The sequence below is a fragment of the Cherax quadricarinatus genome, chromosome 100, assembly GCF_038502225.1.
Source record: "Cherax quadricarinatus isolate ZL_2023a chromosome 100, ASM3850222v1, whole genome shotgun sequence".
Taxonomy (NCBI): Eukaryota; Metazoa; Arthropoda; class Malacostraca; order Decapoda; family Parastacidae; genus Cherax; species Cherax quadricarinatus.
The window spans coordinates 164,353-178,742 of NC_091391.1; the positions used below are offsets into that span (position 1 = coordinate 164,353).

At 38.9% G+C, this 14,390-nt stretch overlaps 1 protein-coding gene across 5 annotated transcripts in view; it reads right to left on the bottom strand.

Moving 5' to 3' along the window:
• Window positions 1-922: 922 nt before the first annotated feature.
• LOC128704652 (protein FAM110A) overlaps window positions 923-14,390 on the bottom strand; it is a 131,478-nt gene continuing 118,010 nt past the window's right edge. For all 5 annotated transcript variants that reach the window (XM_053799767.2, XM_053799768.2, XM_070079531.1 and 2 more), the window contains 2 exons: window positions 10,609-10,707; window positions 923-5,700 (listed from right to left, as the gene is read on the bottom strand). In XM_053799767.2, coding sequence (XP_053655742.1) covers window positions 4,244-5,692 — 1,449 coding nt within the window. In that variant the 5' untranslated portion in view covers window positions 5,693-5,700; window positions 10,609-10,707 and the 3' untranslated portion in view covers window positions 923-4,243. The remainder of the gene's footprint in view (window positions 5,701-10,608; window positions 10,708-14,390) is intronic.

Genomic DNA, 14,390 nt, shown 5'->3' on the forward strand with positions numbered 1-14,390 from the left:
ATCCTCTACAAGTCCAATTTTCATATTTCTGAGAAGCTCTTGCAATGGGAGATTGTCATTATTTAATTTAAGGAAGATCCCATTGTGACTTGCAGTGACCAGTTAAGTGTCTTCTTACCCCCCCCTCCTTCCCCCTTTCCTTTCTTATATACCAGGTTTCCCACTCCATGTATTAATCAATTTTCTTGACTTCCAAAGCATTTTACTTGTATTGGGCAGTAGTTCCTAAACTTCAGGATGGCAACCATTTTCTCATTGTTCTTATTTCTTCCTCCTGTGGCCGTCCTCTTTGCTGCCCACTGGGTTTAGCACTTATTAGTAAGTGGTGCAGCAAATTATTATATCAGTGTGGATTGGATGTTTCTCCTTTGCCAACTAATGACTCTTATTATTACAATCATAACTAAGCACTAAACCCACTAGGGTCATACAAGATTTCTATTAATGAGCTGTTGTATTTGTAACATTAGGAAACATACAACCCATCTACCTCCTGTTCATCCTGTCAGTTATTTGGACATGGCCAATCTGGTCAGAAATAGAAGGTCATCTTGCCCAGGTGCCCCAAAGGGATAATTTGGTCTCTGCTTTTCTCGGTCAATATCTGGAAGGCAATCCTCTCCCTCGGATTTTACCTTTTGTGTGATCAAGCCCTAATGTACCAGTTACCTCAGTTGAATTCACATTAGCCTGTCAGTGTTAACCTGTAGAAACAAGCTGATGACGCACATCCCCATGTTTCAACATTTACAGCCTTAGCCTCTCGAGGGAGGTGCGTCGATACCAGTGAGGGGCACTTCATCCAAGAAATTGGATCTATCCTCCCTTTCCTTGGATTGAACCTGATTGCCTCCCATTTCTGCAGGCACTGTATGACCCCCCTATAGGGGTTAAAGCTCCCCATGAATATAATACTATTAGCTTTACTTTCTATTGGATTTATTATACATACACACACATCGCACGTGATATAAAGTTATTGTAAAAGTCAATATAAACACATTTATCCAATAGAAATAACTTAAATACTATTTGGTTTTTCTATACACAATAACATTCAGGGCTACAGCACTGATAACATACGAGACTACAATAATTAAAAGCCTCAAATACAGGTATCAGAAGAAATCTTTGTATGAATAACAATGGGCAGTGAAGTTAATGTGTGAATAATTTCCTCTGTAGCAATTAATATATTTTGAATTTTAGGCATTTCTTTATATGCAATGAATATTCAACAATGAAGATTTTAATCTTTAATCATGTTTAATACTTTTGAGCTGGACACACATTATGCAGTAGTAAAACTATGAAGCTTATTTGTATGTGGAATTGAAATTATAAATGAACTGCACAAGGCCAATGATATTTATACTTCAAGACTAAGAAAATATCACTTTTGAGCACTCGCCCAAATCACAGAGAAAAATATACGGTAGTACTACAGTGAAACCTCGGTACTCGAACTTAATTGGTTCCAGAAGGCTGTTCGAGTGCTGATCTGTTCGAATACGGAACAAATTTTTCCCAACCGATTTTCTTTTTGGTTGGCTGTTATCACGAACCCCCTTAGGCCCCATGGTGACTTATTTATACAAATAACATAAAAAAACAACAAAAAATGTGAAGAAACATGAAATAGTTTACAGCGAACTTCTGGCAGGTCGTGTTTGTTTGGTAGAGTGCCGAGCAAACAGTCAAACCAGACAAAGCGTTCAAATACCAAATTGTTCGAGTACAGAGGTGTTCAAGCACCAGGGTTCCACTGTATCTGGTAAAATGTTACTGGGCTATTTGCCAATCAAATATAATTCTAATTTAATTATTGTTTTAGATGTAAAGTTCTATTTACATAATTTTGCAATGTGACAAGAAGTTTAATTTCTACTCAGCAATGTTATATTCTCCACAAAAAGTAACACCAATGTCAAGACCTTATTTGAAGTTTTGGAAACTGCCTCTAGATGGCATATCCCATTCATTACTCTATTCCATATACTATATAAGTAAACTACAGTAGCTATATCATTACAAATCCTCTATAAAATTAGGTGCTAGATTCTTGAGATTGCAGGTCAGTCACTGAGCCAACATCAAGATACAGTACTGACTTTTAAAGCTAAAGACTCCTGCCAATACATTCACCCTTAGCTCTATACAAAGCTGAAATTATAAACGCTTTTAGTCTACCTAGAATTGCAATGATAACATGATACCTGGAAATTTCTCAATTTACTGTAGCTGAGTTTTAGTCAAAATATAATTCAGTATCCATGTTCACATTTTAGAGGCCTAAGTGAATGGTTACAAAAGATGTAAAACAATTTCCAAGTATTAATTTCCAAACCAATTATTTTTACTTGCAATAGCAACAGATTTAGTCCACAGTAGACGAAGAAACTAAATAATATGCGTCATATACCTGAAATGCAGAGTCTATCTTACGTTATCTGAAATTTAGGTTACTAATGAGCAACAATTGATACCTATTCATTGGAATTCTCTACACTGAATCACTATCAATAATTTCTCTATCTTTTCTTCCAAAGCATTGAATGCACTATGTACTCCTTCAGTTTCACAACATTTAGGATGCCTCACCACAACAAATAATGTAACTATATTGTTCATGCATTGTGGTATACCTGTCTCTCACTTGATGGTACAATGGAGCACCACATGACTAGTTGCATTTTAAGGGGCACCAGTGAGGGGTGGGCATTGCAAGTGTCAGTTAGCCTTCCTTAGGTCAAAGTCATGTTGGTAAGCATATACCATGGCAGTGTACTCTGGCAGTGACTCTTGCATGCTAATTCACGCACCAAAGATTACAATTCATCCAACTTCACAATCTAATAAGATAAAACAGAAGTAGTCATGATACATGTTATCACACAAAGGTCTTGTTATCCAGTTTATAAATACCACCATGCATGCATTATATAACCTCTATAGTTTCAAATATTCTTGGAATACCTTTTGTACAAGGTAAAGAATCCATTAATCCACCCACCTTTATACCCTTATTTATTTTATGGTTCACCTAATTTTTCAGAGACCCACTCCAAATATCTAATTGCATCTACTTCCTCTATACCAGTCTTCTAAATTTCTCTTCAGAATCTCCCCAAAAAAACGTATAACCGGCAAAGGGCAACTATGACAACTATGGCAACTCTGACAACTCCCAACTTTTATCATTCACTGTATCTTAATTTTATATCTTTTTCCTGACACCACAACATTTATTGCTTTTACAACCCTATGTATAAATATGTTAAATAACTGTAGGGACATGATACATTCCCATCCAAGGCCAACCTTTACTGGAAAATAGCCATCCCACCTCCTATGTACCCTAACCTGAGCTTTGCTATCTACATAAAAACTCTTTACTGACATGTATCTGTACTGTATATGCATGTGTATGTATGTATGTATTTATTTAAGTGGATATATGACAGCAGCAGATCTGAGTATTCTCACAAGCTTGAAAATTTACAATTCTGCATTATAAAACTGCATCTAAATTATTTCTCTACTAAACCCATAAGCCATAGTTATCCTAACTGAAGTGCATAAACAATGAGAGGTATCTCTGTCTTTATCCATATTTATTTTAATCCCCTTACTTTGGATTAAAGTATTCTTGTTTGTGTACAGATGCAATGCCTCCTAGTTGACCCATTTGCAGCAGATAGACTTTTAAAGCTAACAAACTCTGTTATCACTAACACATTAGAAGTAATTAGTTAACCATTTTTTTTATTTTTTTACATGACCACACTGAATAATTAGTGTTTTTTGATCTCAAATGTTTGTTTTCCCAAATGGTTTTCATTATGAGCTTACATTATTGCTTCACATTGTTTTTAGGCTTAAAAATTTGTCAAGATTATTGATAAATTAAATACATGAGGAAGGGTCTTGACTCTAGAAACCCCTCGTGTGTTGCAAGGAGATGCTCAGTGTCAGCCTCAAGGTGTGACCAGAGATCAGATTACCTCTATTATACATATATTAAATTGTAAAATGTCTTATGCTCAGCTGGATCCTGCATATGTATGATAAATGACTACTGAACTATGAAGGGCTGACTGCATAAAGTTTAAGATGTCACTCTGATTATCACAGTAAAACAGCCAAATGTTGTGCGTTAGTGGAAAAAGGGTTAGAGCTTGTTCCCTTACAGTTCTTTTCCTTGCACAGTTAATGACTGTAGACTAGTACAAAAGCTACTCGGCTAACTCTTGGTGGAAGCAACTCGTGAGACATAAGTGCCCTGCGCTTTTTGGCAGTTAAAAAGCCATTTAATAACACGAGCATTCTTTTCTACAATTGATGGCTCACCAGTACCACGAAGAGGTAATGGCGGACCTGGACCAGGACCCGAGACACCCCGACCATCATCAGAGTCGGAGCTGCCTCGACGACCACCCAATGGACCAGATTCCTCAGAGGAAACCTCCTCAAAATAGACTGGCAAGGAATGTGGAGAGTTGGGTGGAGATGTTAGCTGGCGATGTGTAATGGAATCTAAACCCATAGATTCAAAGAATGCCTCTAAATCCAAAGGTGCTAAAGAGTTGTGGAGATCTTCTTCCCAACGACCACGTTCATGTGTTACATCAGATCTGGACCTGAGTATTGGTCTGCGTCTTCCCTCCTCATTATTTACCCCACTTCCAGTCCCTCCATATGCAGACACATCACTATCTGATGAACGCCGGCCATCAGTTGGCATTAGTGTTGTTGCAGATGCACCAGACCGAGTTAAGCATGGCAATGACGGTTCTCGTAGCCTTTGTGGCAGTGGTGGCCTCGCAGGAGGCCTGTCTGTAGAAAGTTCAGGGGGTGGCGGTGGGTCACGGAACATTCGGGGTGGCCGAGGTGGAGGCTCTGGAGCAATGCTGGTGGAGGGTAGTGCACCTGGACATGATGGCCTTCGACGTCCACTGGTACCACATTCAGAATCAGTTTCTCCTGCAGGAGAAGCAGCTCGATTAAGATCTGGTAAAGATTTGTGTGTAGTAACCGTAGCAGGTTCAGCTCTGTATGTGCCAGGAGGAGAAAGTTTAATTCCTCTTCGAGGAGCTGGAGGTGGTATTTTTGGCTTTACTTCAGCAGTTGGCTGTAATAATGATGCTAAATTTTCTTGAGAGTCAGTGTTGAGCAAACGGCGTAATTTCATCTGGACATTATCACTACGATCTCCAGGACCATGAGAAAGAGAACGGCGCAAGTCACCGCCACACCGCCCTCCTTGACCTTCTTGACCCCTGATTTTTGGACGGGGAGCGACACGTGGCGAGCGTGCAGGCAGAGGTGGTGGCTGAGCTCCTAAAGATGCTGGACCAGTTGAAGGTGCTGGACGTGAAGACTGTCCTGCAAGACTATGGTGATCACGTAAATTCAGAATATTGTTATGATCAGCAAGGGCATGGCGTCGCTCTGGTGCTGGTGAAGGGCGGGATATATGAAGTGTATGGGATGGAGCACTTAAGAAGATGTTTGGATTGGAGGAAATATGAAGGCGTTCAGGTCGCGCAGGAGTTTGACTGCTACCAAGTACATGGTCACTTTTGACGTATCGAGACTTGCTTTCCTGCAACAACTGAACCGCACTCTTCCCGCCGCCTCCAGCACCCCACCATCCAGGTCCCACCACCATGCCTCCCCAGCCCATCGACATTACGTCACCTGAAAAGCAAATGTTAGTATCAATTTACATAAATAATAAAACTACCTAAGGGTAGACATGATGCAATTACTTCTCTAAAAATATTATCATAAAAAAGTTCAAATAAATGGTGAATTATGGCAAAACATGACCATAATACTGGTAAGTAAAATTCAATGTTCTATTTGATAATTAAATGCCAACCATTGTCTATAATGGCTTCTTTAGGAAAAGTCAGTGATTTGTAAAATACACTGTACCTTCTTCCCCCCCCCCCCATTTTGCCTCTCTTTGTTTGCATATTTTAAACTAGCACTCGTTAATTTAATGGATTTGACAAACTCTTCCATAGGTGTATTATTACTCTAAGGGAAGAATCAGTGACTATGGAATCAATCCATTTACTCCTTGTTTGTAGCAAGTAATGATAAGTAGATACAGTGGAACCTGGGTTTTTGTATGCCTCAACTTGCATGTAAAACCACAGTTATTCTCTATAAAATGTATTTTTTGATAATATTTCCCAAAAGAAATAACGTAAATCCAATTAATTCGTTCCAGACACCCAAAAATATTAACAAAAATACATTTTATGGAGAATAACTGTGGTCTTACGTGCAAGCTGGGGCGTACGAAAACCGGGGTTTCACTGTGCATGAGATGGCCCCAATGGAAGTCACTGACTTCTTCAGGTTATCCTGGGTAATCTACACGTATGCTGCTATGTGTGACAATTTATGTAACTTTACCTGTACTTGAATAAACTTGCTAAATATATAATATACTGATAGCCACAGATGCAAGACAAACAAGAGAGAAAGATGCTGTTTTACAGGTTTCCATACAAGAAAACTGAATGGTGGCAGAAAGCAATGGACAGGTGGCAAAATCAATATTTATATAAAAAAGAAGGGGTTACATTGCCATCATATGTAAAAAGAGGATATAACAGGGAAGAACTAAAACTGTCAGACCTAGAAGGAAGGAAGGAAGGACGGGCGATGCAAGCTTTCCTCCTAATCCAATGGGAAACAGAAACAATCCATCCTACATGTTCCAATTTGTAAAATATTCTTTATCTTATACCTCTGATGGGTTTACAGATTTTGTCTGCTCCCACAACCTTTTGTCTACGTAACTGAAAAACCAGCACATTATTTATTATTTTTTTAACGAACCAGCCGTATCCCACCCAGACAAGGTGGACTAAATAATGAACATAAATTTTTCTTTTTAAACTTAATAATATATACGGGAGAGAGGGTTACTAGCCCCTTACTCCTGGCATTTTAGTCATCTTTTACGACAAGCATGGCTGACAGAGGAACAATTCTCTTCCACTTTCCCATGGAGATTTGTATTATCTGTAGAATTATAATATTTTTCTTTTATTAACATATCGGCAGTTTCCCACTGAGGCAGGGTGACCTAAAAAGAAATGCTTTAATCATTCACTCCATCACTGTCTTGCCAGAGGCATGTCCACACCACAGTTAAAAAACTGCAACACATCAACACCCCTCCAAGTTGCAAGCACTGTACTTCCCAGCTAACTGGTTTCCCAGAATTCTTCATATGTGTTACCTTGCTCACACTAACAGCACGTCAAGTCATAAAAACTATTTGTCTTCACTTGCTCCTAACATGCTCATGCACAATTGCTAGAAGTTCAAGCCCTCGCACACAAAACCTCCTTTATCCCCTCCTTCCAACCTTTCCTAGGATGACCCCTACCCCACCCTCCCTCCCTCTACAGATTTATACACCCTCCAAGTCATTCTACTTTGTTCCACCCTTTATCCAAACCACTTCAACAACAACTCCTCAGTCCTCTGGATAATACTTTTAGGAACCCCGCACCTCCTTCTGATCTCCAAGCTATGGATTCTCTGCATTATATTCACACCGTACATTGCCCTCAGATACGACATCTCTACTGCCTCCAGCATTCACTGCCCATGCTTCACACCCACATGTGAGTGTTGGTACCACTATACTCTCAACCATTCCCCTCTTTGCTTCTATGGATAACATTCTTTGTCTCCACAGACTCCTCAGTGCACTACTCACCTTTTTCCCCTTATCAATTCTATGATTCACATCTTTCATAGGCCCATCTGCTGGCAAGTCCACTCCCAGATATCTGAATACATTCACTTCCTCCATACTCCCTCCCTCCAATCTGATATCCAATCTTTCATTATCTAATATTTTTTTTATACTCATCATCTTGCTCTTTCCTATGTTCACTTTTAATTTCCTTCCTTTACATACCCTTCCAAACCTCTGCATACAGTGGACCGTCACCTAACGATATTAATTGGTACCTGAGAACGAATATCATTAGGCGAGTTTTTTAGCGTTAGCCGAGGCAAAAGTTAGCGTTAAAATGTATCGTTAGGCAAATTTAACGTTATGCAATGCGTTCGTTAGGCGAGGGTCCACTATATCTCCCAAAAGCCCAGTGTCACCCACAAAAAGCAACTGTGACAACTTCCACTTTGTGTTAGATTCTTTGTCTTTTAACCCCACACCTCTTGCCAACACCCGAGCATTCACTACTCTTACAACCCCATCTATAAATATACTGAACAACCATGGTGACATCACACACCTATCTAAGAACTACTTTTGCTGGGAAATAATCTCCCTATCTCCTTCATACTCTAACCTGAGCCTCATTATCCTCGTCAAAACTCTGTTTTCCATAATCTACCTCCTATTCCAGACATTTGCAATATCTGCCACATTGCTACCCTATCATATGCCTTTTACAAATCCATAAATGCAATGAAAACCTCTTTAGCCTTATCCAAATACTGTTTACCTAAGTAAAAGAACCAACTACACCTACCATCCGACTTACGACCGAGTTCGGTTCCGAGAAACCGGTCGTAAGTCGAAATGGTCGTAAGTCAAACTTTACTACTGAATATCAACAAAACATTTTTGTAATGCCTTTATTTTATTGTTTTATTTTGGTATTTCATGTTTTACTTTACTTTTTATGTTAGTACTGTATTTTATACTGTAAGGTTTAGGATAAACACTGTGTACAACACAAATAGTTGTTTGTTTCCCAGAAATTTGGCATAAAAAACACAGTCGTAAGTCGAGTGGTCGTAAGTCGAGCAGGTTGTAAGTCGGATGGTAGGTGTATTCAAAAACTATATCCCCACCTACTTTTAAATTTCTGTCTTTATTCCAATATTTTTATATTTAATTTTAGTAATGCTTACTTAATTCCTCTGAGTCCACCTCAGCCTGTCCTACCCTCAACTAAAAAAGTCACAAATGGAATCAGTGTTAAATAAGACTTTTGGCCAGGAGGGCAGCTAGAGTGAGCACATCAAGGCTCTGAAAATGTTAAGAGTCCATTCTTTCTGCTCTGATAGACAGGACATTCTATCTGTGTGGTAAACCTGTTAGAGATACCTGGTAGCCCTCACACAGAGTAAGGCGCTGGGCATTTTTCCACGTGATATGTGAATTCTGTATGTCAGACTTGTAAAAATGTGAGTGCAGTTTTCCATGTCCTACTGGGATGGAAAAATCATGGCCCTGAACCCAATAACAATTTGATGGAAAGCAATTCGTTATCCTTTAATTCAGACAAATGCTGTTGCCAGTGATTGTGGAATCAATGACACAATCTGGAAAAGTCTGAGAAGGGACACCCCTGAGGGAGATTGACAGATTATGAATAGTGGATTAAGTGGCTGAGAGCACATAGAAAAGTGTGTCCAAGGACCCAGCAAAAAATTATTTCTCTGTGCTTGATGGAAATGCAAGATAACCACCATTGGATACAAAGTACAATGGGAGTCTGCAACAACAATGAATGAGGAGGTGTACTGCATATGACAGGAAGAAGTATTTTTGTGTAAAAATCTAAGAGGAGAGCTACAGATATTTATTTCTGTTTCATTCTTAGTTAAATTGTAGTCTATCTCATCCTGACTTAAGAGATTTCTGGCATCTGGCTTGTGTCACACTAGCACATCAATGTCTTGTTATATCTCATGGTGTGTAGAGAGCTTAGAATAAAATAATTATGCCTGATACAACTAGCATTATGTTAGTGCATTTAATAAAAGATAAGTTTTATTCAGGAAAGCTGAAAGGATTTTACAAATACAGCCTCTCCTCACTTAGCAACATACTCGTTTACCGACGCCTCGGACTTACAACGGGCTCTCTGACCAGTATGCATAAGTAAATAATGTTTATTAGAGCTGGTTTCCTCTATTCTGTTTATCACAATATACAGTACACTACTGTATAAACAGGTGACATTAAAATATCAAAGATGGTTGACACAAACCCACTACCATTACAGTATGCTCCTCACTTAGTGACGAATTTGTTTACCAACATGGTCTTAGGAATGGAACTCCGTCATTAAGTGAGAAGCTGTAGTAACACAGCATAAATTTGCACAGTAATTCTGTGCATTCACAGTGTTGCAGAGACACACAATAGTACAATATGTAGATGCAACCTAGGATAACAAAATAATGTTAGTGAATCTTATTTCCATTGGGACCTTAACAATAAATAGGTTATTTTAATTTGGTATAAAAGGCATAATAAGATAGTGAGAGGCATTGACCTATAGGATACCGGGAGGCGATGACCTATAGGATACTGGGAGGTGATTACCTACAGGATACTGGGAGGCAATGACCTATAGGATACTGGGAGGCGATAACCTACAGGATACTGGGAGGCGATGACCTATAGGATACTGGGAGGCGATGACCTATAGGATACTGGGAGGCGATGACCTATAGGATACTGGGAGGCGAGAGTGACCCAGAGAATACCAGATATAAATGAGATTAAAATAGAAAGCACAGACAAGAAAGAAATGAAGGACAATGACTTATGTGGTGAGGAAGGAGAGTGTAGTGAAGGATACTACTCACCAGCGAGTGAAGATGTTAGAGCTGTACATAATGGTTGTATACATGATGGTAGGGATGATGGGGGTGACCCATGGGCCCCCACACCACCGCTCACACCACCTGAAAGTCAAAAGACAAATTAAAACACTGCAAACACAAAAGTGTAGTAGGCTAACCTAACTTTCGATGTATACTGATTAATTTAGTCAAAAATCTAAAGACCTTGTCCCAGTAGTTTAGCTGTGTACAGATCACCACAAACCAACATAAACAACATTAGTGACAATCTTAAAGACCTCATCACTAATAATAAACTATAGTATATTACTAGAAGATTCACAAATAACTGGTTTTGTAAACAATATGTATAACTGCTTACCCATACCATCAATAACCAAACCCACAAGAATTACCAAGACAAAATCACTTTCACTCAACCACATTTGGATAAAAATATATTTGCTCCTCTACAGTCTGGCTAGTGCCAGATAAAACAGCTGGTCACTACACCACCTTCCTGGTCACCAATATAACTAAATTAATAACAAAAAAAGGCACAATACCGTGACTGGAACGATACACAAATAACCCGCACATAGAAGAGAGGAGCTTACGACGACGTTTCGGTCCGACTTGGACCATTTACAAAGTCACACTAACCAGAAGTGGAGCAGGACGGCTATATATAGCCGTCCTGCTCTACTTCTGGTTAGTGTGACTTTGTAAATGGTCCAAGTCGGACCAAGACGTCATCGTAAGCTCCTCTCTTCTATGTGCGGGTTATTTGTGTAACTAAATTAATGTTTCACACTAATAAAATCTATTTCAGGCTCCATGACAAGGCCTCAGTAATTAACTTTATCATAGCAATTAAGAACATTGTTTAGTTTATTAGTTTTATTATGCACCCCATACCCATCTTGTGGGCACTAGTTAAAATGATAGAGTCTAAGGACTGAGCTCCTCACTTAGTGATGAATTTGTTTACCGACGTGGTCTTAGGAACGAAACTCCATCGTTAAGTGAGGAGAGGCTGTACTGTACAGTATATAATTAGGGAAACTGACATGTATGAACTATTATATAGAAAGTCCCTTGTTATACAAGGCATTTCAGGTTGCCTTAAAACTAACTTACAATTACGTACTAGATAATGAGACACACATAGTACATAAGAACAAGAGTACTTAGTGTATGTATATTGAAGGTATTCAACACTTCAATAAAAAACTGTAATTAAAGATACTTTAAGAATGAAGCTAGGTATCTGAAGTGATAAAAACAGTCCGTCTAGTAACAGATGAGAGTTTATAACGGCACAAAACATACTCAACCCCTGCCAATTTGGATTCAGGAAAAATAAAAGCACTAACGATGCAATCATAAAAATACTAGATCTGCTTTACACAGCATTGGAAAATAAGGAATATCCACTAGGAATTTTTATTGACCTAAGAAAAGCTTTTGACACAGTAGACCATGGCATCCTACTCCACAAACTTGACCATTATGGTATAAGAGGCCATGCGCTTGCATATTTCAAATCTTACCTTACTAATAGGTATCAGTATGTCACCATTAAAGACACAGCATCAACAACACAGCCACTTGATACTGGAGTTCTGCAGGGAAGTGTCCTTGGTCCCCTGCTCTTCCTCATATACATCAATGATCTTCCAAACGTATCTCAACACCTGAACCCCATTCTCTTTGCTGACGACACGACTTATGTCATCCCTCACCCTAATCTTGCCACCCTCAACACCACTGTTAATGAGGAGCTTATCAAAATATCGACTTGGATGACAGCCAATAAACTTATGCTTAACACTGACAAAACCTACTACATTATGTTTGGTAGCAGAGCAGGAGATGCGCAAATTAACATTAAGATCGACAACACTCTAATTGCCAGGCATAATGAGGGCAAATTCCTAGGCCTATACCTTGACAACAACCTGAACTTCAGCACCCATATCCAACACATAACCAAAAAAGTATCCAAAACGGTTGGGATCCTCTCCAAGATACGATACTACGTGCCACAAACTGCCCTTCTCACACTATACCATTCACTTATATATCCATACCTCACCTATGCTATCTGTGCTTGGGGTTCAACTGCAGCAACACACCTAAACCCAATAATAACCCAACAAAAAGCCGCAGTAAGAATAATCACTAAATCCCATCCCTGGCAACCCCCCCCCCCCCCACACACACTTCATAGATCTAAACTTACTCCCTGTTCAGTACATCCACACTTACTACTGTGCAATCTACATCTACAGGACCTTAACCTTGACCTAAAACGCTTTCTTGATAGTTGTGACAGAACCCACAGGCACAACATCAGACACAAACATCTCTATGACATTCCCCGTGTCCGACTAAACCTTTATAAAAATTCAATGTATGTCAAAGGCCCTAAAATCTGGAACACCCTACCTGAAAATTCTAAAACTGCAGACACATTCATCACCTTCAAAACTACCATCAGAAAACATCTTATCTCCCTGATACACCCCGTCAACTAATTACACGAATACCACCTGGTGGTTCACACTTACACTCACTCACCCATTTGACCATAAACAGAAATATCAATCTCAATCTCAAAATAATGAATCTTAACTAGTCATAAGTTGGACTGTGATACTCCAATACTGAAGCTATGTATAGTGCCAAAACAAAAGCATTCACATTGCTAAACTCACAAACTAGTATTTAGTCACTTAGCCATAATACCAACTTACCTCATAATTTTGTAATATTTTAAACTTAAGATTTAATTTAAGTCTGCCCGAAATGCCTAGCCATGCTATGTGTTCTAGTGGTACACTCTGTAATTATTATTTAACTACATGTAAACCACACAATAACCAAATTCTGTAAACTCAGCATTGTAATCCTTATAGAGAATAAACTTTTGAATTGAATTTGAATTGAAAAGGAAGTATGGAACAAGAATGCGGACAATATTGGATGAAAGACGAGGGTTTCAGGATTTATTCAGGAAAATAAATTGTTGTGAGGATCACATTAAGGTAAGGTGTTTTTTGATGGTTGTTGAGGTGCATTTGGAACATCAATGATGTATATGAGGAAAAGCAGAGGGCCAAGAATACTGCCTTGGGACACCCCATTGTCGACAGGCCACACTGACGAGGTTATGCCCTTAATAGAGATACTGTACTGGCATCTGTTAAGGTAGGACTTCAGATATGAAAGTAATACCATAATGTTCTAGTTTAAGGTGCAAAATATTGTGATCTACTGTATCGAAAGTGTTCCTAGAGTCAATAAAGAGGCCTAGTGGATATTCATTATTCTCAAGAGCTCCATGTAGAAGTCTAGCATTTATAATTGCATCATTTGTCCTTTTATCTGGCTTGAAACCAAACTGGCAGGGGTTGAGTATACTGAGTGATGCTAGAAAAGAGTATAACTCTCGTGGATTAACTTTTTGAAGATTCTGGATAACAATGGCAAGTTAAATATAGGTCTACGGTTATTTATGGTGGTGGGGTTTCCTCATTTATGTTCTGGGGTGACCCTTGCTATCTTAGCATTGTCAGGAATGTGTTGGTTTCTAATGATTTGTTGATATTGTAATGGTGGGTGAAAACACATGAGATGTTCTTCTGAGCAATAGTGGTGATACATGAGCTAAGTTTTTTGACTTGTTTTTCAGTGAATTTATTATCAGAGATCCCTCAGTAGGATTAGTTGAAGCCACGTCGAGGGAGTTTGGAAAACTTTCAACAAGGTAGTCCACTAATACAGTGGAACCTCTGTATACG